Raw genomic sequence first — 23,502 nt, 5'->3', positions numbered from 1 at the left:
CATCGTGAAGAAGGCGCAGCAGCGCCTCTTCAACCTCAGGAGGCTAAAGAAATTCGGCTTGTCATCAAAAGCACTCACAAACTTCTACAGATGCACAATCGAGAGCATCCTGGCGGGCTGTATCACCGCCTGGTACGGCAACTGCTCCGCCCTCAACCGTAAGGCTCTCCAGAGGGTAGTGAGGGCTGCACAACGCATCACCGGGGGCAAACTACCTGCCCTCCAGGACACCTACACCACCCGATGTTACAGGAAGGCCATAAAGATCATCAAGGACATCAACCACCCGAGCCACTGCCTGTTCACCCTGCTATCATCCAGAAGGCGAGGTCAGTACAGGTGCATCAAAGCTGGGACCGAGAGACTGAAAAACAGCTTCTATCTCAAGGCCATCAGACTGTTAAACAGCCACCACTAACATTGAGTGGCTGCTGCCAACACACTGACACTGACTCAACTCCAGCCACTTTAATAATGGGAATTGATGGGAAATGATGTAAATATATCACTAGCCACTTTAAACAATGCTACCTTATATAATGTTACTTACCCTACATTATTCATCTCATATGCATACGTATATACTGTACCCTATATCATCGACTGCATCCTTATGTAATACATGTATCACTAGCCACTTTAACTATGCCACTTTGTTTACATACTCATCTCATATGTATATACTGTACTCGATACCATCTACTGTATCTTGCCTATGCTGCTCTGTACCATCACTCATTCATATATCCTTATGTACATATTCTTTATCCCCTTACTGTTATGAACTTGAGTGAAGACCCAAACGCGGTTTTAACAGAAAACAGAGTTCTTTAATAAAAAACAGGAATGGCATAAATCCTCTTCCAACGTAGTCAATGGAACAAAAGAACGTAGTATAATGCAGGTTGCACCTGCCATGCAGACTCCGACAGGACAGGACAAGGTGGAAGCAAACGAGACGACAGCTTGCTTCTGGCATCAAAAAACACAAACAAGAATCAGACACTGAAAGTAGCAGGAACAGAGAAAGAAATAGAGACCTAATCAGAGGGGGAAGAGAGAACAGGTGGGGAAAGAGAGAATGAGCTAGTTAGGGGAAATGTAGAACAGCTGAGGGATGAGAGACAGAGAAGGTAACCTAAAAAGACCAGCAGAGAGAGAGAATGAAGAGAAAGGACAGGAACAGACATAACAAGACATGACAGTACCCCCCCACTCACCGAGCGCCTCCTGGCGCACTCGAGGAGGAAACCTGGCGGCAACGGAGGAAATCATCGATCAGCGAACGGTCCAGCACGTCCCGAGTGGGAACCCAACTCCTCTCCTCAGGACCGTACCCCTCCCAATCCACTAGGTACTGATGACCACGGCCCCGAGGGCGCATGTCCAAAATCTTACGAACCCTGTAGATGGGTGCGCCCTCGACAAGGATGGGGGGGGGGAGGGACGAGCGGGGCGCGAAGAACGGGCTTAACACAGGAGACATGGAAGACCGGGTGAACGCGACGAAGATAGCGCGGGAGAAGAAGTCGCACTGCGACAGGATTAATGACCTGGGAAATACGGAACGGACCAATGAACCGCGGGGCCAACTTGCGAGAAGCTGTCTTAAGGGGAAGGTTCTGAGTGGAGAGCCATACTCTCTGACCGCAACAATATCTAGGACTCTTGGTCCTACGCTTATTAGCGGCCCTCACAGTCTGCGCCCTATTACGGCAAAGTGCCGACCTGACCCCCTTCCAGGTGCGCTCGCAACGCTGGACAAAAGCCTGAGCGGAGGGGACGCAGGACTCGGCGAGCTGAGATGAGAACAGCGGAGGCTGGTACCCGAGGCTACACTGAAAAGGGGATAGACCGGTAGCAGACGAGGGAAGCGAGTTGTGGGCGTACTCTGCCCAGGGGAGCTGTTCTGACCAAGACGCAGGGTTACGAAAAGAAAGACTGCGTAAAATGCGACCAACAGTCTGATTGGCCCGTTCGGCTTGACCGTTAGACTGGGGATGAAAGCCGGACGAGAGACTGACGGAAGCCCCAATCAAACGGCAAAACTCCCTCCAAAATTGAGACGTGAACTGCGGGCCTCTGTCGGAAACGACGTCAGACGGAAGGCCATGAATTCGGAAAACATTCTCGATAATGATCTGAGCCGTCTCCTTAGCAGAAGGGAGCTTATCGAGAGGAATGAAATGAGCCGCCTTAGAGAATCTATCGACAACCGTAAGAATAACTGTCTTCCCCGCTGATGAAGGCAGTCCGGTGATAAAATCTAAAGCGATGTGAGACCACGGTCGAGAGGGAATGGGAAGCGGTCTGAGACGGCCGGCAGGAGGAGAGTTCCCAGATTTAGTCTGCGCGCAGACCGAACAAGCGGCGACAAATCGACGCGCGTCACGTTCCCGAGTGGGCCACCAGAAACGCTGGCGAATGGAAGCGAGCGTACCCCGAAGGCCGGGGTGGCCGGCTAACTTGGCAGAGTGGGCCCACTGAAGAACGGCCGGACGAGTAGGAACGGGAACGAACAGAAGGTTCCTAGGACAAGCTCGCGGCGACGGAGTGTGAGCGAGTGCTTGCTTTACCTGCCTCTCAATTCCCCAGACAGTCAACCCGACAACACGCCCCTCAGGGAGAATCCCATCGGGGTCGGTGGAGACCTCAGAAGAACTGAAGAGACGAGATAAAGCATCAGGTTTGGTGTTTTTTGAGCCCGGACGATAAGAAATAACAAACTCGAAACGAGCGAAAAACAGAGCCCAACGAGCCTGACGCGCATTAAGTCGTTTGGCTGAACGGATGTACTCAAGGTTCCTATGGTCAGTCCAAACGACAAAAGGAACGGTCGCCCCTCCAACCACTGTCGCCATTCGCCTAGGGCTAAGCGGATGGCGAGCAGTTCGCGATTACCAACATCATAGTTACGTTCTGACGGCGATAAGCGATGAGAGAAAAACGCGCAAGGATGGACCTTGCCGTCAGAGAGAGCGCTGAGAAAGAATGGCTCCCACGCCCACCTCTGACGCGTCAACCTCAACAACAAACTGTCTAGAGATGTCAGGTGTAACAAGAATAGGTGCGGATGTAAAACGATTCTTAAGAAGATCAAAAGCTCCCTGGGCGGAAACGGACCACTTAAAGCACGTCTTAACAGAAGTAAGGGCTGTGAGAGGAGCTGCCACCTGACCGAAATTACGGATGAAACGACGGTAGAAATTAGCGAAGCCCAGAAAGCGCTGCAGCTCGACGCGTGACTTAGGAACGGGCCAATCAATGACAGCCTGGACCTTAGCGGGATCCATCTTAATGCCCTCAGCGGAAATAACGGAACCGAGAAAAGGGACAGAGGCGGCATGAAAAGTGCACTTCTCAGCCTTCACATAAAGACAGTTCTCCAAAAGGCGCTGGAGGACGCGTCGCACGTGCTGAACATGAATCGAGAGAGACGGTGAAAAAATCAGGATATCGTCCATGTAAACGAAAACAAAAATGTTCAGCATGTCTCTCAGGACGTCGTTAACTAGTGCCTGAAAGACAGCTGGAGCGTTAACGAGGCCGAAAGGAAGAACCCGGTATTCAAAGTGCCCTAACGGAGTGTTAAACGCCGTCTTCCACTCGTCCCCCTCCCTGATGCGCACGAGATGGTAGGCGTTACGAAGGTCCAATTTGGTGAAAAACCTGGCTCCCTGCAGGATCTCGAAGGCTGAAGACATAAGAGGAAGCGGATAACGATTCTTAACTGTTATGTCATTCAGCCCTCGATAATCCACGCATGGGCGCAGGGACCCGTCCTTCTTCTGAACAAAAAGAACCCCGCGCCGGCGGGGGAGGAGGAGGAGACTATGGTACCGGCGTCGAGCGAAACCGACAAATAATCCTCGAGAGCCTTACGTTCGGGAGCCGACAGAGAGTATAACCTACCCCGGGGGAGTAGTTCCCGGAAGGAGATCAATACTACAGTCATACGACCGGTGTGGAGGGAGAGAAGTGGCCTTGGAACGACTGAACACCGTGCGCAGATCGTGATACTCCTCCGGCACCCCTGTCAAATCGCCAGGCTCCTCCTGTGAAGAAGAGACAGAGGAAACAGGAGGGATAGCAGACATTAAACAGGTTACATGACAAGAAACATTCCAGGATAGGATAGTATTACTAGACCAATTAATAGAAGGGTTATGGCGCACTAGCCAGGGATGACCCAAAACAACAGGTGTAAAAGGTGAACGAAAAATTAAAAAAGAAATGGTTTCGCTATGATTACCAGAGACAGTGAGGGTTAAAGGCAGCGTCTCACGCTGAATCTTGGGGAGAGAACTACCATCTAAAGCGAACAAGGCCCTGGGCTCCCCTAACTGTCTGAGAGGAATGTCATGTTCCCGAGCCCAGGTCTCGTCCATAAAACAGCCCTCCGCCCCAGAGTCTATCAAGGCACTGCAGGAAGCAGATGAACCGGGCCAGCGGAGATGGACCGGAAAGGTAGTGCGTGATCCAGAAGGAGAGGCCTGAGTAGTTGCGCTCACCAGTAGCCCTCCTCTTACTGATGAGCTCTGGCTTTTACTGGACATGAGGTGACAAAATGACCAGCGGAGCCGCAGTAGAGACAGAGGCGATTGGTGATTCTCCGTTCCCTCTCCTTGGCCGAGATGCGAATACCCCCCAGCTGCATAGGCTCAGCATCCGAGCCGGCGGGGGAGGGTGGCAGTGATGCGGCAGGTGGCAGTGATGTGGAGAGGGGAGCAACGGAGAACGTGAGCTCCTTTCCACGAGCTCGGCGACGAAGATCAAACCGTCGCTCTATGCGAATAGCGAGAGCTATTAAGGAGTCCAGACTGGAAGGAACCTCCCGGGAGAGGATCTCATCCTTAACCTCGACGTGGAGACCCTCCAGAAAACGAGCGAGCAAAGCCGGCTCGTTCCAGTCACTAGAGGCAGCGAGAGTGCGAAACTCAATAGAATAATCCGTTATGGATCTATTCCCCTGACATAGGGAAGACAGGGCCCTGGAAGCCTCCTCGCCAAAAACAGAACGGTCAAAAACCCGTATCATCTCCTCCTTAAAGTCCTGATACTGGTTAATACACTCAGCCCTCGCCTCCCAGACTGCCGTGCCCCACTCACGCGCCCGTCCGGTAAGGAGAGAAATGACGTAGGCGATGCGGGCTGCGCTCCTGGAGTAAGTGTTGGGCTGGAGAGAGAACACCACATCACACTGAGTGAGGAATGAGCGGCACTCAGTGGGCTCCCCAGAGTAACACGGCGGGTTGTTGATCCTGGGCTCCGGAGACTCGGAAACCCTGGAAGTGGGCGGTGGATCGAGGTGGAGTTGGTGAACCCGTCTTGTGAGGTCGGAGACTTGGACGGCCAGGGTCTCAACGGCATGTTGAGCAGCAGACAATTCCTCCTCGTGTCTGCCTAGCATCGCTCCCTGGATCTCGACGGCGGAGTGAAAAGGGTCCGGAGCCGCTGGGTCCATTCTTGGTCTGATTCTTCTGTTATGAACTTGAGTGAAGACCCAAACGCGGTTTTAACAGAAAACAGAGTTCTTTAATAAAAAACAGGAATGGCATAAATCCTCTTCCAACGTAGTCAATGGAACAAAAGAACGTAGTATAATGCAGGTTGCACCTGCCATGCAGACTCCGACAGGACAGGACAAGGTGGAAGCAAACGAGACGACAGCTTGCTTCTGGCATCAAAAAACACAAACAAGAATCAGACACTGAAAGTAGCAGGAACAGAGAAAGAAATAGAGACCTAATCAGAGGGGGAAGAGAGAACAGGTGGGGAAAGAGAGAATGAGCTAGTTAGGGGAAATGTAGAACAGCTGAGGGATGAGAGACAGAGAAGGTAACCTAAAAAGACCAGCAGAGAGAGAGAATGAAGAGAAAGGACAGGAACAGACATAACAAGACATGACACTTACACTGTGTATAAGACAGTAGTTTAGGAATTGTTAGTTAGATTACTCGTTGGTTATTACTGCATTGTCGGAACTAGAAGCACAAGCATTTCGCTACACTCGCATTAACATCTGCTAACCATGTGTATGTGACAAATAAATTTGATTTGATTTGATTTGACTTCATCACACTTGTATCTGTGAGAGGTATTGACATGTTGAAAGCACCAAGCTGTCTGTTTAAACGACTAGCACACAGCTCTGACACCCATGCATTCCCCACAAGACATACCACCAGAAGTCTCTTCTCAATCCCCAAGTCCAGAACAGACTATGTGAGGCCACAGTACGACATAGAGCCATGACTACATGGAACTCTATTCCACATCAGGTACGTATCCCACAGCATTAATGAATAAGATGGGTAGAAAATGAATCTGTTGAAGTCATGAGTAAAGGCCTTTCATAAAGAGGCTGTCATGATTGACTGTGGCACATATTTAACACGTATTGCTTGTTACAGAAGACTACTGTTGTACATTGAATATCCATTCATACCTGTTAAACCTTTATGTTTTGGGTCTCTATGTCTGTACATAGTGTGAAATGTGGTTTCCCTAAAGTTATTACACCCTAAACCTGAATCTGAAGTTACCTTTAGGATCTTTCTTACCCCCTATTATGGGGTTCTAATCTCCCTCTTTCAAAATCCTCCCCGGTGTACATGCCCCGAACAACCACAGGCTGGAGCATTCTGGAAGCTCTGTGCATGTACATATAAAGACAACTAAATAGGAAACTCAACCGTGTGTTAGACCGAGAAACATTATTTAGATGGCTGTTTTATTGTTGTTGAAAGCTTGAAATGCACACAATGCGAAGGGACCTTGTTTCTAACACCCCATGCAGAGACACACACACAATCTCCCTCCCAGCCATTCCTGCTTCATAGACAGCAACCATAAGGGCAATAGAAATAGGGGGTGTGGGGCCATTATCTTTCAAATGTTCAAACACAGACCCCCCTCAGTTCAACCAGGTCCCTACACATCAATCATCATGACAACTTCAAAGGAATAGATACAATACATGCATGAGTGTTAGTGTTACCCCAGGTGTGTGTTAGTGTTACCTCAGGTGTGTGTTAGTGTTACCCCAGGTGTGTATTAGTGTGACCCCAGGTGTGTGTTAGTGTTACCCCAGGTGTGTGTTAGTGATACCCCAGGTGTGTGTGTTAGTGTTACCCCAGGTGTGTGTGTTTGTGTTACCCCAGGTGTGTGTTAGTGTTACCCCAGGTGTGTGTGTTAGTGTTACCCCAGGTGTGTGTTAGTGTTACCCCAGATGTGTGTTAGTGTGACCCCAGGTGTGTGTGTTAGTGTTACCCCAGGTGTGTGTGTTAGTGTGACCCCAGGTGTGTGTGTTAGTGTTACCCCAGGTGTGTGTGTTAGTGTTACCCCAGGTGTGTGTATTAGTGTGACCCCAGGTGTGTGTGTTAGTGTTACCCCAGGTGTGTGTATTAGTGTGACCGCAGGTGTGTGTGTTAGTGTTACCCCAGGTGTGTGTGTTAGTGTTACCCCAGATGTGTGTATTAGTGTTACCCCAGGTGTGTGTATTAGTGTGACCGCAGGTGTGTGTGTTAGTGTTACCCCAGGTGTGTGTGTTAGTGTTACCCCAGGTGTGTGTGTTAGTGTTACCCCAGGTGTGTGCGTTAGTGTTACCCCAGGTGTGTGTGTTAGTATTACCCCAGGTGTGTGTGTTAGTGTTACCCCAGGTGTGTGCGTTAGTGTTACCCCCACATTCCAAAACTTCAAATTTGAGCTTTTTTAGACATTTTCATGTAGACTTGATTGTGCGTTTTGGATCCTTGTCTTCCTGCCTGACTCAGCTGCGCAGACAGATGGCCTGACATTCAAAGATAGAGAAAATCAGAAAGGGGGCAAATACCTTTTCATGGCACTGTGTGTGATAAATATAGATTTTTTTATTTTATTGATATATATATATATTAATTTCCTGTTCATTGTACAGGTGTCACAACTTTCTCATGGAGGTTGTGTTTTGTGCTATATACACACTCCGGACTCCGACATTGCTCATCCTAATACTTTTAGATGTGTGTATTGTTAGATATTACTGCACTGGTGGATCGAGGAACACAAGCATTTCGCTACACCCGTAATAACATCTGCTAAATATGTGTATGCGACCGGTAACGTTTGATTTGATTTATTATAAACTATCCCACCGTGTGTGTTTGGTTCCCAGGGTGACTTTTGCTCGACACAAAATACCCGCGACTTCATGCATCTGTGGAGTGGAAAATACCATTCAAAGTGAGATGTCTGCATGTGACCCATGCAAGGGGCGTGCACGAGTCACACACATACACAGCTATGTTCCCTTGTTTCTCTTCTCCCATGAGCCCGCACTGCACACTCACTCACGCTGTCGCCTTCCAAGGAATATCATACAAAGTTTCAGAGCCATACAGTGATCATGCTGGAAGAATAGATCCGCCTGACATCGCTTTGATTTGGAGCGCGAGCGCCGTAAACGCTTCTGACTGAGCGAGACGCGTCACATCTACCGAGAGCAGGAGTCAGGGTGGGTTTATTTCTCTCTCTCCCCCTCCTCTCGCTCTATTTCAAATCAATTCAAATGGATTTATTGGTATGGGGGAACATATGTTTACATTGCCAAAGCAAGTGATACAGATAATAAACAGATGTGAAATAAACAATCAGAAATGAACAGTAGTCTAACATTACACTTACAAAAGTTCCAAAGTAACAGAGACTTTTCAAATATCATTATATCCATCTATATACAGTGTTGCAATTATGTGCAACTAGTTAAAGTACAAAAGGGAAAATAAATAAAGAAATATGGGTTGTATTTTCAATGCAGTTTTGTTCTCTCTCTCTCTAGCCCAGGGTTCCCCAACTGGCAGCCCAAATGTAATTTTATTTGTCCTCCATGTTTTATGAGCAAAAAACAAATATATATATATATTATTATTATTATTTTTTTTTGCATTTTCATTGGACCCCAGGAAATCAGCTCCAGGTGATTTTCATTTGTGTAACCTGTTCCCAAGTGTTCCCACGCATAATAGAGAGACACGTGATCATATACAAATGTAAGCAAGGTTTGAAATTATTAAGTTTTAGTCAAATATTATCTCTGTGTGGGATTATTGTGGTCCATTTGCAGTTTACAAATGATTTATAATTATGTTCAGGCCCCCGACAATCCACTCAAGAAGAAAATCGTCCTGAGTCTGAAACCAATTTGTAAGTCGCTCTGGATAAGAGCGTCTGCTAAATGACTTAAATGTAATGTAAATGTAATCTAGTCCCTGCTTGAGCCTGTTTGTGGGTGAATGAGTGACAGCTACAGTTGAAGGGAAGTCTACATACACTTAGGTTGGAGTCAATAAAACTCGTTTCTCAACCACTCCACAAATGTGTTGTTAACAAACTATAGTTTTGGCAAGTCGATTAGGACATCTACTTTGTGCATGACACAAGTCATTTTTCAAACAATTGTTTACAGACAGATTATTTCACTTTTAACTCACTGTATCACAATTCCTGTGGGTCAGAAGTTTACATGCACTAAGTTGACTGTGCATTTAAACAGCTTGGAAAATTCCCCAAAATTATGTCATGGCTTTAGAAGCTTCTGATAGGCAAATTGACATCATTTGAGTCAATTGGACGTGTACCTGTGGATGTATTTCAAGGCCTACCTTCAAACTCAGTGCCTCTTTGCTTGACATCATGGGAAAATCAAAAGAAATCATCCAATTGTAGACCTCCATAGGTCTGGCTCATCCTTGGGAGCAATTTCCAAATGCCTGAAGGTAACACGTTCATCTGTACAAACAAAAGTACTCAAGTATAAACACCATGGGACCATGCAGCCGTCATACCACTCAGGAAGGAGATGCATTCTGTGTCCTAGAGATGAACGTACTTTGGTGTGAAAAGTACAAATCAATCCCAGAACAACAGCAAAGGACCTTGTGAAGATGCTGGAGGAATCAGGTACAAAAGTATCTATATCCACATTAAACAAGTCCTATAGTGATATCACCTGAAAGGCCGCTCAGCAAGGAAGAAGCCACTGCTCCAAAACCGCCATAAAAAAAGCCAGACAATGGTTCGCAACTGCACATGGGGACAAAGTTTGTACTTTTTGGAGACATGTCCTCTGGTCTGATGAAACAAAAATATAACTGTTTGGCCATAATGACCATTGTTATGTTTGGAGGAAAAAGGGGGAGGATTGCAAGCCGAAGAACACCATCCCAACCGTGAAGCACAGGGCTGGCAGCATCATGTTGTGGGGGTGCTTTGCTGCAGGAGGGACTGGTGCACTTCACAAAATAGATGGCATCATGAGGCAGCAAAATTATGTGGATATATTGAAGCAACATCTCAAGACATCAGTCAGGAAGTTAAAGCTTGGTCGCAAGTGGGTCTTCCAAATGGACAATGGCTCCAAGCATACTTCCAAAGTTGTGGAAAAATGGCTTACGGACAACAAAGTCAAGGTATTGGAGTGGCCATCACACAGCCCTGACATCAATTCTATAGAAAATTTGTGGGCAGAACTGAAAAAGCGTTTGCGAGCAAGGAGGCCTACAAACTTGATTCTGTTACACCAGCTCTGTCAGGAGGAATGGGCCAACATTCATCCAACTTTTTGTGGGAGCTTGTGGAAGGCTACCCAAAATGTTTGACCGAATTTAAACTATTTTAAATTTTGAGTGTATGTAAACTTCTGACCTGCTGGGAATGTGACGAAAGAAATAAAGCTGACATTTCACATTCTTAAAATACAGTGGTGTTCCTAACTGACCTAAAACAGAGCATTTTTTACTCTGATTAAAAGTCAGGAATTGTGAAAAACTGAGTTTAAATGTATTTGGCTAAGGTGTATGTAAACTTCCGACTTCTATTGTATGTGCTCTCGTGGGTCATTGACAGTTGAGGAGGGTAAAATAAGATGCTTTTTGTTGGTAGATCAAAAACCATCTCTGTTGGCCTTATTGGAAGACATACAACCCGTTGTTTAGGCTATCCCCAAGTAGTGCATCTGGCTACCTTGAGGTTGATTTGGCCAGTCTGTCTCTATTCTGTTAAGGAACAGTAAACTTATTCTATTGAACATTTTTCTACAGGCTAAAGTCTCGTAGCCGCATAGTCTCCATCCTATTTTTAAAGCTGAAGGTTTTGAGAGTTTGTGTAAAATTGTGTCCCTTGTGTTTGGATAGCCGGCAGTGCGCAAAGCCTCGATAGGGAAATGTCCCCCAGAATGGAACTTTCAGAGTACCATCATTCGATAGGGAAGTGTTCTCCAGAATGAATAAGTTCAGAGTACACTTTGGTTGTTCGATAGGACAGTGTTCTCCAGAATGGATCTTTCAGAGTACCATTCAGTCGTTCGATAGGGAAGTGTTCTCCAGAACGGATCTTTCAGAGTACCATCATTCGATAGGGAAGTGTTCTCCAGAATGAATAAGTTCAGAGTACACTTTGGTTGTTCGATAGGACAGTGTTCTCCAGAATGGATCTTTCAGAGTACCATTCAGTCGTTTGACAGGGAAGTGTTCTCCAGAATGGATCTTTCAGAGTACCATCATTCGATAGGGAAGTGTTCTCCAGAATGAATAAGTTCAGAGTACACTTTGGTTGTTCGATAGGACAGTGTTCTCCAGAATGGATCTTTCAGAGTACCATTCAGTCGTTCGATAGGGAAGTGTTCTCCAGAATGGATCTTTCAGAGTACCATTCAGTCGTTCGATAGGGAAGTGTTCTCCAGAATGGATCTTTCAGAGTACCATTCAGTCGTTCGATAGGGAAGTGTTCTCCAGAATGGATCTTTCAGAGTGCCATTCAGTCGTTCGATAGGGAAGTGTTCTCCAGAATGGATCTTTCAGAGTACCATTCAGTCGTTCGATAGGGAAGTGTTCTCCAGAATGGATCTTTCAGAGTACCATTCAGTCGTTCGATAGGGAAGTGTTCTCCAGAATGGATCTTTCAGAGTACCATTCAGTCGTTCGATAGGACAGTGTTCTCCAGAATGGATCTTTCAGAGTACCATTCAGTCGTTCGATAGGGAAGTGTTCTCCAGAATGGATCTTTCAGAGTACCATTCAGTCGTTTGACAGGGAAGTGTTCTCCAGAATGGATCTTTCAGAGTACCATTCAGTCGTTCGATAGGGAAGTGTTCTCGTCTTCAGTCAAGTTTACTAGACTATTTAACATATACAGCTGGAGACTGTGAATGTGTAGTCTTGTAGTTTTCTTAACCATTTCATGTGTGGGCACTGCATCCTCACCTCCTCTGGTCTGTATTTAAATTGCCAACCATTTCAACATGTAGCTACAACTCCATGCTCTCTGGTCTATAGAGTAGTAGCCATTTCAACATGTAGCTACAACTCCATGCTCTCTGGTCTATAGAGTAGTAGCCATTTCAACATGTAGCTACAACTCCATGCTCTCTGGTCTATAGAGTAGTAGCCATTTCAACATGTAGCTACAACTCCATGCTCTCTGGTCTATAGAGTAGTAGCCATTTCAACATGTATCTACAATTCCATGCTCTCTGGTCTATAGAGTAGTAGCCATTTCAACATGTAGCTACAACTCCATGCTCTCTGGTCTATAGAGTAGTAGCCATTTCAACATGTAGCTACAACTCCATGCTCTCTGGTCTATAGAGTAGTAGCCATTTCAACATGTATCTACAACTCCATGCTCTCTGGTCTATAGAGTAGTAGCCATTTCAACATGTAGCTACAACTCCATGCTCTCTGGTCTATAGAGTAGTAGCCATTTCAACATGTAGCTACAACTCCATGCTCTCTGGTCTATAGAGTAGTAGCCATTTCAACATGTAGCTACAACTCCATGCTCTCTGGTCTATAGAGTAGTAGCCATTTCAACATGTAGCTACAACTCCATGCTCTCTGGTCTATAGAGTAGTAGCCATTTCAACATGTAGCTACAACTCCATGCTCTCTGGTCTATAGAGTAGTAGCCATTTCAACATGTAGCTACAACTCCATGCTCTCTGGTCTATAGAGTAGTAGCCATTTCAACATGTATCTACAACTCCATGCTCTTTGGTCTATAGAGTAGTAGCCATTTCAACATGTATCTACAACTCCATGCTCTCTTGGTCTATAGAGTAGTAGCCATTTCAAGCGTGGGGACTCCCATCCCTGCGATTTCTTGACTAAATGAACATTTTGTCATGAGTGCTATTCAAGCACTCGGGGGGGGGGGTCTGTGCTCACATGGACGCGGCCACTGACTTGGTTAAGACTTTATATGAAAAACAATTCTCTCATTTAGAAGGCTAACATCACATCTTCTCACAAATAGTTTCATTTTTAATCATATCAGTTCCCCAACATTTAGATGTGAATCTGATCACTGAGAATTATACACATTCAGATATACAGTTATGTTGTTCTACTGCCTTAGTTACATTGCAAATCTTTAACAAATTCAACGGGATTGTTCTTTAAGTACCCGCGGACCATTCCAAGTTGTTGGAATACAGAAATATTGTTTCATTATAAAACCGTTTTATGCTAAGTTTTGGCCAAGTCTCTCTGTGTGTTCCACAGTCACACATTCCACTCTCAATATTTCAGTTTTTACGACCGGTCATAAAACGAATTGGAAGAAGAGAAGAGGAAAATCTGGTTTCTATAATTCATGCAAGTCATGACAGGAGCAATAGGTAACTATGCTCTGAAGCAGTTGCCTGATAAGAGCATAGGTTGGGGCAAGGAGAGGGACGGAAGCAATACTGTTACATTGTTGCCGTACCCGGATCACTCAGTTGGGCTCTGCCAGGCTGCTGGATTTGCTGTGGACAAGGAGGAGGTCAAAGGGGGGTGAGTGTAACCTGTGTGAAATGCCTAGCTAGTTAGCGGTGCGCGCTAGACTAGTAGGGTTTCAATTGGTGATGTCACTCGCTCTGAGACCTTGAAGTAGTTGCTTTGAGAGTTTGTGTAAAAGCCTAGATTGGGGCAAGGAGAGGGACAGAAGCAGTACTGTTACACAGGGGGTGTCACTGGACTTAGAACAATACCACTTTCTGCCACACCTGACTATAACTGTAGTAGGCATGTCATCTCCACCTGCTGTATGTTGAGCGCAGGAGCCAAATACACACACACACACACACACACACACACACACACACACACACACACACAGAGAGAGAAGGAGACACAGACTACCACACAGCAACCCAGAGAGTTAGAGACAGAACACAAACTCTCCTCTCCTGTGCTCCCTTCCTCTCGTGTGTGAATTGGCTACATGCATGTTGTTGACGTTGCCCTGGATGCCCTGGATGCTGGTGGAAGTCTTGTGTGTGTGTGTGTGATAGACTCAGGATGGCTCTGGATGTTGGTGGCCTGGTGGCAGTGGTGGTCTTCTATGTCCTGATCCTGGCCATAGGGATCTGGGCCTCCAGGAAGTCCAAGAAGGAGGAGGAGAAATGTGTGGGCAGCAAGACTGAGGTCAACATGATAGGAGGACGCAATATCAACGTTTTGGTGGGGGTTTTCACTATGACAGGTGAGTCCTCTCTCTCTCTGTGTTTGTGTGTGTTTGTGTGTGTGTGTGTGTGTGTGTGTGTGTGTGTGTGTGTGTGTGTGTGTGTGTGTGTGTGTGTGTGTGTGTGTGTGTGTGTGTGTGTGTGTGTGTGACAGAAACAGTACTTCAGCCTGGAGATGTCAGGGAAGATGTAACAGTGTGTTATACCTTAGAGTGAACAGTAATGCTGTGACTCATATACGTTTTCCAGTAATGTGTTGTTCATTGAGATGTGTGTGCATGTTTGTGCTCAAGACTGTGTATCTGTTGTCATAGCGACGTGGGTTGGAGGGGGCTACATCATGGGCACTGCAGAGGCTGTCTACACCCCCTCTCAAGGTCTCATCTGGGCTTTGGGGCCGCTGGCTTATCTTATCACATTCCTATTGGGTAAGAAGCACGAAGAGAGCTTATCTGCAATCAGCTGCACTGCTTGCATTAGCATGAGCTACACACCATCCACTAACACAGGTAGTTAGTATTAGCGACATGCCGTCTACCCATACAGGTTGCAAGCATTAGTATTAACAACATGATAGCATTAGCATTAGCAACACACCATCCACTAAAAACAGGTAGTTAGTATTAGCGACACGCCGTCTACCCATACAGGTTGCAAGCATTAGTATTAACAACATGATAGCATTAGCATTAGCAACACACCATCCACTAAACACAGGTTGTTAGCATTAGCAACATACCATCCACTGACACAGGTTGTTAGCATTAGCAACACACCATCCACTAAACACTCTAAGGGAGTGACCCACAGGAGACTGCTGTAATGAGTGTTTCCCTAAAAGCTGTCTGGGTTTAAAGATCTTATATTGTACAGAAAGTGAATAGCTTAATCAATTGATAGTGACAGAATTAGATTACTTCCCAAGCAAAGTACATATTTTGTCTCCTCGGTTGTAGAAGGTTGTAGCACAGCCTTTGAATGTCAAAGAAATGAAACAATGATATCCTCATATGTATCGGCGTCACGTCTTTCCCAGGTACTTTACAGCTTGTTTCTCGCATAAAGCATCACGAACCAAATCAGATCCATTTTATTTTCTTAAAAATGTTAAACTATGAATGTGATCTTTGCCATTTTCTTTAAAACACAAAAACCACTGGGCCTCAAGGGACCCCACCTTCAAGCTAATGAACAGTTATTCTGACTGCAACATTCTAAAAGTGTAATTAATACATTTCATATATGCTATCGCTAAAATAATAATTTGTGTGTATTTATGAAGGTCTAAGGTAATATTAGAATACAATTCTTATTTTATTTCACATAACACAATAGCATTTTCATTGGTTTATGTTACTGTAGGCTATATGTAAAAACAAAACTCACAAAAAAACACAATTTCAAGTGTTCAATCAATTTCTATTTGTGGAGTGCCTTTGTTACAACTATGAAACAAAAAAATGTAGGAACACGGTAACAGCTTCTTTTTATAACGCCAAAATAAAACAAATACACCAAAATACACCAACCACCAAGATGCACGATCAGCAAGACGCGCAGTCAAATGAAAGAATCATCAGTAGCCGAAACATCATTATAAGCGCCAAGTGTGCTTGATAAATAATGAATGAAAGCAATAATGACATTATAATGAATCCAGGACCTATATACTAGGCGGTGTCAAGATTTGACATCTCTGGAGAGACCTGAAAATAGCTGTGCAGTGACACTCCCCATCCAACCTGACAGAGCTTGAGAAGATCTGCAGAGAAGATTGTGAGAAACTCTCCAAATACAGGTGTGCCAAGTACCGTACCCAAGAAGTCTTGAGGCTAAAATCGCTGCCAAAGGTGCTTCAATATAGTACTGCGTAAAGGGTCTGAATTCTTATGTAAATGTAACATTTTCTAACTCACCCAATCTCCCCCATGATATTTACTTCATTTATTTCATCTGTTGTTAGATGTGTGAAATTAGTTTCATGGTGGTTTAGGTTCAGTTACGAGGTAATTATGGGAGTGATTATCAACCGCTCATGACACATTCCACTGTCAGGCGGGAGCAGGCCCTACTGTCAGGAGAAGGAGTGGAGCAGGCCCTACTGTCAGGAGAAGGAGTGGAGCAGGCCCTAATGTCAGGGGAAGGAGTGGAGCAGGCCCTAATGTCAGGGGAAGGAGTGGAGCAGGCCCTAATGTCAGGAGAAGGAGTGGAGCAGGCCCTACTGTCAGGAGAAGGAGTGGAGCAGGCCCTAATGTCAGGGGAAGGAGTGGAGCAGGCCCTAATGTCAGGGGAAGGAGTGGAGCAGGCCCTACTGTTAGGAGAAGGAGTGGAGCAGGCCCTACTGTCAGGAGAAGGAGTGGAGCAGGCCCTACTGTCAGGAGAAGGAGTGGAGCAGGCCCTACTGTTAGGAGAAGGAGTGGAGCAGGCCCTAATGTCAGGAGAAGGAGTGGAGCAGGCCCTACTGTTAGGAGAAGGAGTGGAGCAGGCCCTAATGTCAGGAGAAGGAGTGGAGCAGGCCCTACTGTTAGGAGAAGGAGTGGAGCAGGCCCTAATGTCAGGAGAAGGAGTGGAGCAGGCCCTACTGTCAGGAGAAGGAGTGGAGCAGGCCCTAATGTCAGGAGAAGGAGTGGAGCAGGCCCTACTGTTAGGAGAAGGAGTGGAGCAGGCCCTACTGTTAGGAGAAGGAGTGGAGCAGGCCCTACTGTCAGGAGAAGGAGTGGAGCAGGCCCTACTGTCAGGAGAAGGAGTGGAACAGGCCCTAATGTCAGGAGAAGGAGTGGAGCATGTCAGGACCCGGTTTCGAACCTGGGTCTCCGGAGTGAGAAACAGTCACTTAACCAACTGAGCCACGAATAGACAGCAGAACCCAGAAGATGAGGCAGACACAGCAGTACTTAAGACGGTGTATTTAATAAAGAAAAAATCCTAAAATACAAAAAATGGCAAATCCAAAAGGTGGTAGGAAAAACACAAAAAGACCTCAAAAGAAACTCACCAAAAATAAACAAAAACAAAAAACAGAATACCACAAGAACGTCACCCGGAATCGACAAGAGCACACAGAACACTAGGGCAGGGTGCTAACATACAAACACAGAGCACAGAACTGAGGGAAACAAAGGGTTTAAATACAATCAGGGGAAACGAGACACAGGTGCAAATAATAATGGGGATCAAGGAAAAAAAAAGGGACAAAAAGCACAATGGGGGCATCTACTGACCAAAACCCGGAACAACCCTGGCCAAATCCTGACAGAGCAGGCCCTAATGTCAGGGGAAGGAGTGGAGCAGGCCCTACTGTTAGGAGAAGGAGTGGAGCAGGCCCTACTGTCAGGAGAAGGAGTGGAGCAGGCCCTAATGTCAGGGGAAGGAGTGGAGCAGGCCCTAATGTCAGGAGAAGGAGTGGAGCAGGCCCTAATGTCAGGGGAAGGAGTTGAGCAGGCCCTAATGTCAGGGGAAGGAGTTGAGCAGGCTCTAATGTCAGGAGAAGGAGGGGCAACGGAGGGAAGACGATTCAAAAATGACATGCCCTCCTTAAACTGGTTACAACTGTTTGTGAAATTAAGATTCTGACACCGACAGTGTGTTGTATAGACTTATTTAGGACAAGTCAAGGACAGAGGGGGGCATGACTTTACAAATGAGCAGTTAATGCGCAGTTAATGGACAGCTAATGTGCAGTTAATGGGCAGTTAACAGGTAGTTAATGGGCAGTTCATGGATAGTTAATGGATAGTTAATGGATAGTTAATGGGCAGTTAACAGGTAGAAAAGATCTGCAGAGAAGATTGTGAGAAACTCTCCAAATACAGGTGTGCCAAGCACCGTACCCAAGAAGTCTTGAGGCTAAAATCGCAGTTCATGGATAGTTAATGGGTAGTTAATGGGTAGTTAATAGGCAGTTAATGGATAGTTAATGGGTAGTTAATGGACAGTTAACATGTAGTTAATGGACAGTTAATGGATAGTTAATGGATAGTTAATGGATAGTTAATGGGTAGTTAATGGATAGTTAATGGATAGTTATAATGGGTAGTTAATGGGTAGTGAATGGGTAGTTAATGGGTAGTTAACGTGTAGTTAATGGGTAGTTAATGGATAGTTAATGGGTAGTTAATGGATAGTTAATGGGCAGTTAATGTGTAGTGAATGTGTAGTTAATGGGTAGTTAATGGTTAGTTAATGTGTAGTTAACGTGTAGTTAACAGGTAGTTAATGGGTAGTTAATGGGTAGTTAATAGACAGTTCATGGTAAAGCTAGGCCTATGGCATACCCTCTCATACCCCTCAATTTGAGTCCTGGTTTTAGCTTAACAGCTCTTCACTGACACGTAGGCAGACTATTTAAGGAGTGCATGGTGGGTGGAGGAATTAGCTGACAAATCTATGGATGTAGCAGCCTAGAGCCTCATGTTGTCTGTCAAACAGGTCTTCCTATTATTTCTTCAATAGATAGAAATAGGTTCCAACACAGCGCCCTCTTGTTGTTAGTCATGTCTAATTACAATGAAATGAATTATGCCTACTTGAATTGATCTACTTTCAGTCCATTTCCAATTGATTGTGCCAAGACTGCTACTTCAAGATTCAGCACCAGAATATAAATGACCCGAATCGGGCTTATTGTTCGGTCGATAACTCACCATGGGCAGTAGATATACTGTTTTTCTTCAAATCATTTATAGTAGTAGCAAGCTATTAAAGTTCACCTCCGGTCCTCCTCCTCATCGTCACGCTCTCCTTCTCAAACTGAACAGAACAGAACATAGGCTATAGGCTCGTCCGTGCACAAGATATAGATTTTTTGGGGACTAGGCCTAATCAAGAACTGTTAGCGGTTAGAATGACTTGTCTCTCCTCCTGAACTACCACTGTAGGGCTACACAGCACAGCCATTGGTTAGGCAGCACAAAGAATAGTTTGGATCGTATGGATCATGTGATTGAGACCACACTAAATAGCCTATAGCCTATGGATCATGTGATTGAGACCACACTAAATAGCCTATAGCCTATGGATCATTTGATTGAGACCACACTAAATAGCATATAGCCTATAGATCATGTGATTGAGACCACACTAAATAGCCTATAGCCTATGGATCATGTGATTGAGACAACACTAAATAGCCTATAGCCTATGGATCATGTGATTGAGACCACACTAAATAGCCTATAGCCTATGGATCATTTGATTGAGACCACACTAAATAGCCTATAGCCTATGGATCATTTGATTGAGACCACACTAAATAGCATATAGCCTATAGATCATGTGATTGAGACCACACTAAATAGCCTATAGCCTATGGATCATGTGATTGAGACCACACTAAATAGCCTATAGCCTATGGATCATTTGATTGAGACCACACTAAATAGCCTATAGCCTATGGATCATGTGATTGAGACCACACTAAATAGCCTATAGCCTATGGATCATTTGATTGAGACCACACTAAATAGCCTATAGCCTATGGATCATTTGATTGAGACCACACTAAATAGCCTATAGCCTATGGATCATGTGATTGAGACCACACTAAATAGCCTATAGCCTATGGATCATTTGATTGAGACCACACTAAATAGCATATAGCCTATAGATCATGTGATTGAGACCACACTAAATAGCCTATAGCCTATGGATCATTTGATTGAGACCACACTAAATAGCATATAGCCTATAGATCATGTGATTGAGACCACACTAAATAGCCTATAGCCTATGGATCATTTGATTGAGACCACACTAAATAGCCTATAGCCTATGGATCATGTGACTCAGACCACACTAAATAACCTATAGGCCACTTGATATTGCGCACCCAGCAGAGAATCAGGGATGAGGGGTGGCATCGGGCACACATTGATATATAGCCTAATAAGCAACTCATTCTAAAACACTGAGAAATATTGAAATTCCATCAATTACAAATGACTAGATAAAAAAATAAACCCTCCCGTTGACTGAAATTGAAAAAGCATGCCCTCCCCTATTTTCTCCCAGGTCCCCATTCTGTACATTTAGATCCATCCCTAACACAGGTACACAGGTACACAGGTACACAGATACACAGGTACACAGATACACAGGTACACAGGTACACAGATACACAGGTACACAGGTACACAGATACACAGGTACACAGATACACAGGTACACAGGTACACAGATACACAGGTACACAGGTACACAGATACACAGGTACACAGATACACAGATACACAGGTACACAGGTACACAGGTACACAGATACACAGGTACACAGGTACACAGGTACACAGATACACAGGTACACAGATACACAGATACACAGATACACAGGGACACCGGTGCTCCAGTATCCCTGCACATTGTGTATATATACAGTTAGATATTTGGACATTGATCAAGTTATAATTTCTACCACAGCATATTGGAGTTGAAAGTAAGGAATGTTTATGAGCTGAAAGTGCAGACTTTCAGCTTTAATTTGAAGGTATTTACATTCAAATGGGGTAAACGTGTAGGAATTTACAACCCTTTTTAAATGTGGTCCCTCCCTTTTTAAGGGACCAAAAGTAATTGGACAATTGGCTGTTCCATGGCCAGGTGTGTGTTATTCCCTCATTAGTTCATTTACAAGTAAGCAGAGAAAAGGTCTAGCATTGATTTCAAGTGTGGCATTTGCATTTGTAATCTGTTGCTGTTAACCCTCAATATGAAGTCCAGAGAGCTGTCACTGCCAGTGAATCAAGCCGTCATTAGGCTGACAAATCAAAACAAACCCATCAGAGAGATAACAAAAAACACGAGGTGTGGCCAAATCAACTATTTGGTACATTCTCAAAAAGAAAGAACGCAGTGGTGAGCTCAGGAACACCAAAAGGCCTCTAAGATCAACACTGTGGTGGATGACAGAATCATTCTTTCCCTGGTGAAGAAAAACCTCTTCCCAACAGTTGACCAGATGAAGAACACCCTCCAGGAGGGAGGCGTATCTGTGTCAAAGTCAACAATCAAGAGAAGACTTCACCAGAGTAATTGGTAAACCTCAAAAACAGGAAGACCAGATGAGAGTTGGCCAAAAACATCTAAAAAGCCTGTACAGTTCTGGAGCAACATCCTGTGGTCAGATGAGACAAAGATCAACTTGTACCAGAATGATGGGAAGAGAAGAGTATGCAGAAGGGCAGATACTGCTCATGAAGCATACCACCTCATCTGTGAAGCATGGTGGAGGTGGTGTTATGGGGTGGGCATGTATGGCTGTCAATGGAACTGGTTCCTTGTATTTATTGATGACTGCTGACAAAAGCAGCAGGATGAATTATGTGTTTAGGGCTATATTATCTGCTCAGATTCAGCCAAATGCTTAAACATTTATTGGACAGTGCTTCACAGTGCAGATGGACAACGACCCGAAGTACACTGCGGAAGCAACCCCAATACTTTTTTGAGGCACAGAAGTGGAATGTCAAATCAAAATCAAATCAAATCAAAATGTATTTGTCACATACACATGGTTAGCAGATGTTAATGCGAGTGTAGCGAAATGCTTGTGCTTCTAGTTCCGACAATGCAGTAATAACCAACGAGTAATCTAACTAACAATTCCTAAACTACTGTCTTATACACAGTGTAAGGGGATAAAGAATATGTACATAAGGATATATGAATGAGTGATGGTACAGAGCAGCATAGGCAAGATACAGTAGATGGTATCGAGTACAGTATATACATATGAGATGAGTATGTAAACAAAGTGGCATAGTTAAAGTGGCTAGTGATACATGTATTACATAAGGATGCAGTCGATGATATAGGGTACAGTATATACGTATGCATATGAGATGAATAATGTAGGGTAAGTAACATTATATAAGGTAGCATTGTTTAAAGTGGCTAGTGATATATTTGCATCATTTCCCATCAATTCCCATTATTAAAGTGGCTGGAGTTGAGTCAGTGTCAGTGTGTTGGCAGCAGCCACTCAATGTTAGTGGTGGCTGTTTAACAGTCTGATGGCCTTGAGATAGAAGCTGTTTTTCAGTCTCTCGGTCCCAGCTTTGATGCACCTGTACTGACCTCGCCTTCTGGATGATAGCAGGGTGAACAGGCAGTGGCTCGGGTGGTTGATGTCCTTGATGATCTTTATGGCCTTCCTGTAACATCGGGTGGTGTAGGTGTCCTGGAGGGCAGGTAGTTTGCCCCCGGTGATGCGTTGTGCAGCCCTCACTACCCTCTGGAGAGCCTTACGGTTGAGGGCGGAGCAGTTGCCGTACCAGGCGGTGATACAGCCCGCCAGGATGCTCTCGATTGTGCATCTGTAGAAGTTTGTGAGTGCTTTTGATGACAAGCCGAATTTCTTTAGCCTCCTGAGGTTGAAGAGGCGCTGCTGCGCCTTCTTCACGATGCTGTCTGTGTGAGTGGACCAATTCAGTTTGTCTGTGATGTGTATGCCGAGGAACTTAAAACTTGCTACTCTCTCCACTACTGTTCCATCGATGTGGATAGGGGGGTGTTCCCTCTGCTGTTTCCTGATGTCCACAATCATCTCCTTAGTTTTGTTGACGTTGAGTGTGAGGTTATTTTCCTGACACCACACTCCGAGGGCCCTCACCTCCTCCCTGTAGGCCGTCTCGTCGTTGTTGGTAATCAAGCCTACCACTGTTGTGTCATCCGCAAACTTGATGATTGAGTTGGAGGTGTGCGTGGCCACACAGTCGTGGGTGAACAGGGAGTACAGGAGAGGGCTCAGAACGCACCCTTGTGGGGCCCCAGTGTTGAGGATCATCGGGGAGGAGATGTTGTTACCTACCCTCACCACCTGGGGGCGGCCTGTCAGGAAGTCCAGTACCCAGTTGCACAGGGCGGGGTCGAGACCCAGGGTCTCGAGCTTGATGACGAGCTTGGAGGGTACTATGGTGTTGAATGCCGAGCTGTAGTCGATGAACAGCATTCTCACATAGGTATTCCTCTTGTCCAGATGGGTTAGGGCAGTGTGCAGTGTGGTTGAGATTGCATCGTCTGTGGAC

At 45.3% G+C, this 23,502-nt stretch overlaps 1 protein-coding gene across 4 annotated transcripts in view; it reads left to right on the top strand.

Annotated features, from left to right (window-relative positions):
• Nucleotides 1-8,296: 8,296 nt before the first annotated feature.
• Nucleotides 8,297-23,502, top strand: part of LOC135553162 (high affinity choline transporter 1-like) — a 37,015-nt gene continuing 21,809 nt past the window's right edge. The window contains exons 1-4 of one of the 4 annotated variants that reach the window (XM_064985323.1): nucleotides 8,297-8,494; nucleotides 8,943-13,811; nucleotides 14,312-14,502; nucleotides 14,797-14,910. In XM_064985323.1, the coding sequence (XP_064841395.1) occupies nucleotides 13,630-13,811; nucleotides 14,312-14,502; nucleotides 14,797-14,910 (487 nt within the window). In that variant the 5' untranslated portion in view covers nucleotides 8,297-8,494; nucleotides 8,943-13,629. Of the gene's footprint in view, nucleotides 8,495-8,942; nucleotides 13,812-14,288; nucleotides 14,503-14,796; nucleotides 14,911-23,502 lie in introns of those variants that run through there. The other 3 variants (XM_064985326.1, XM_064985325.1, XM_064985324.1) reach the window with 3 other exon arrangements.

The sequence above is a fragment of the Oncorhynchus masou genome, chromosome 13, assembly GCF_036934945.1.
Source record: "Oncorhynchus masou masou isolate Uvic2021 chromosome 13, UVic_Omas_1.1, whole genome shotgun sequence".
NCBI classification, from domain to species: Eukaryota; Metazoa; Chordata; class Actinopteri; order Salmoniformes; family Salmonidae; genus Oncorhynchus; species Oncorhynchus masou.
The sequence above is the reverse complement of the archived record's forward strand: the minus strand, read 5'-3'. Positions and strand labels throughout refer to the sequence as shown.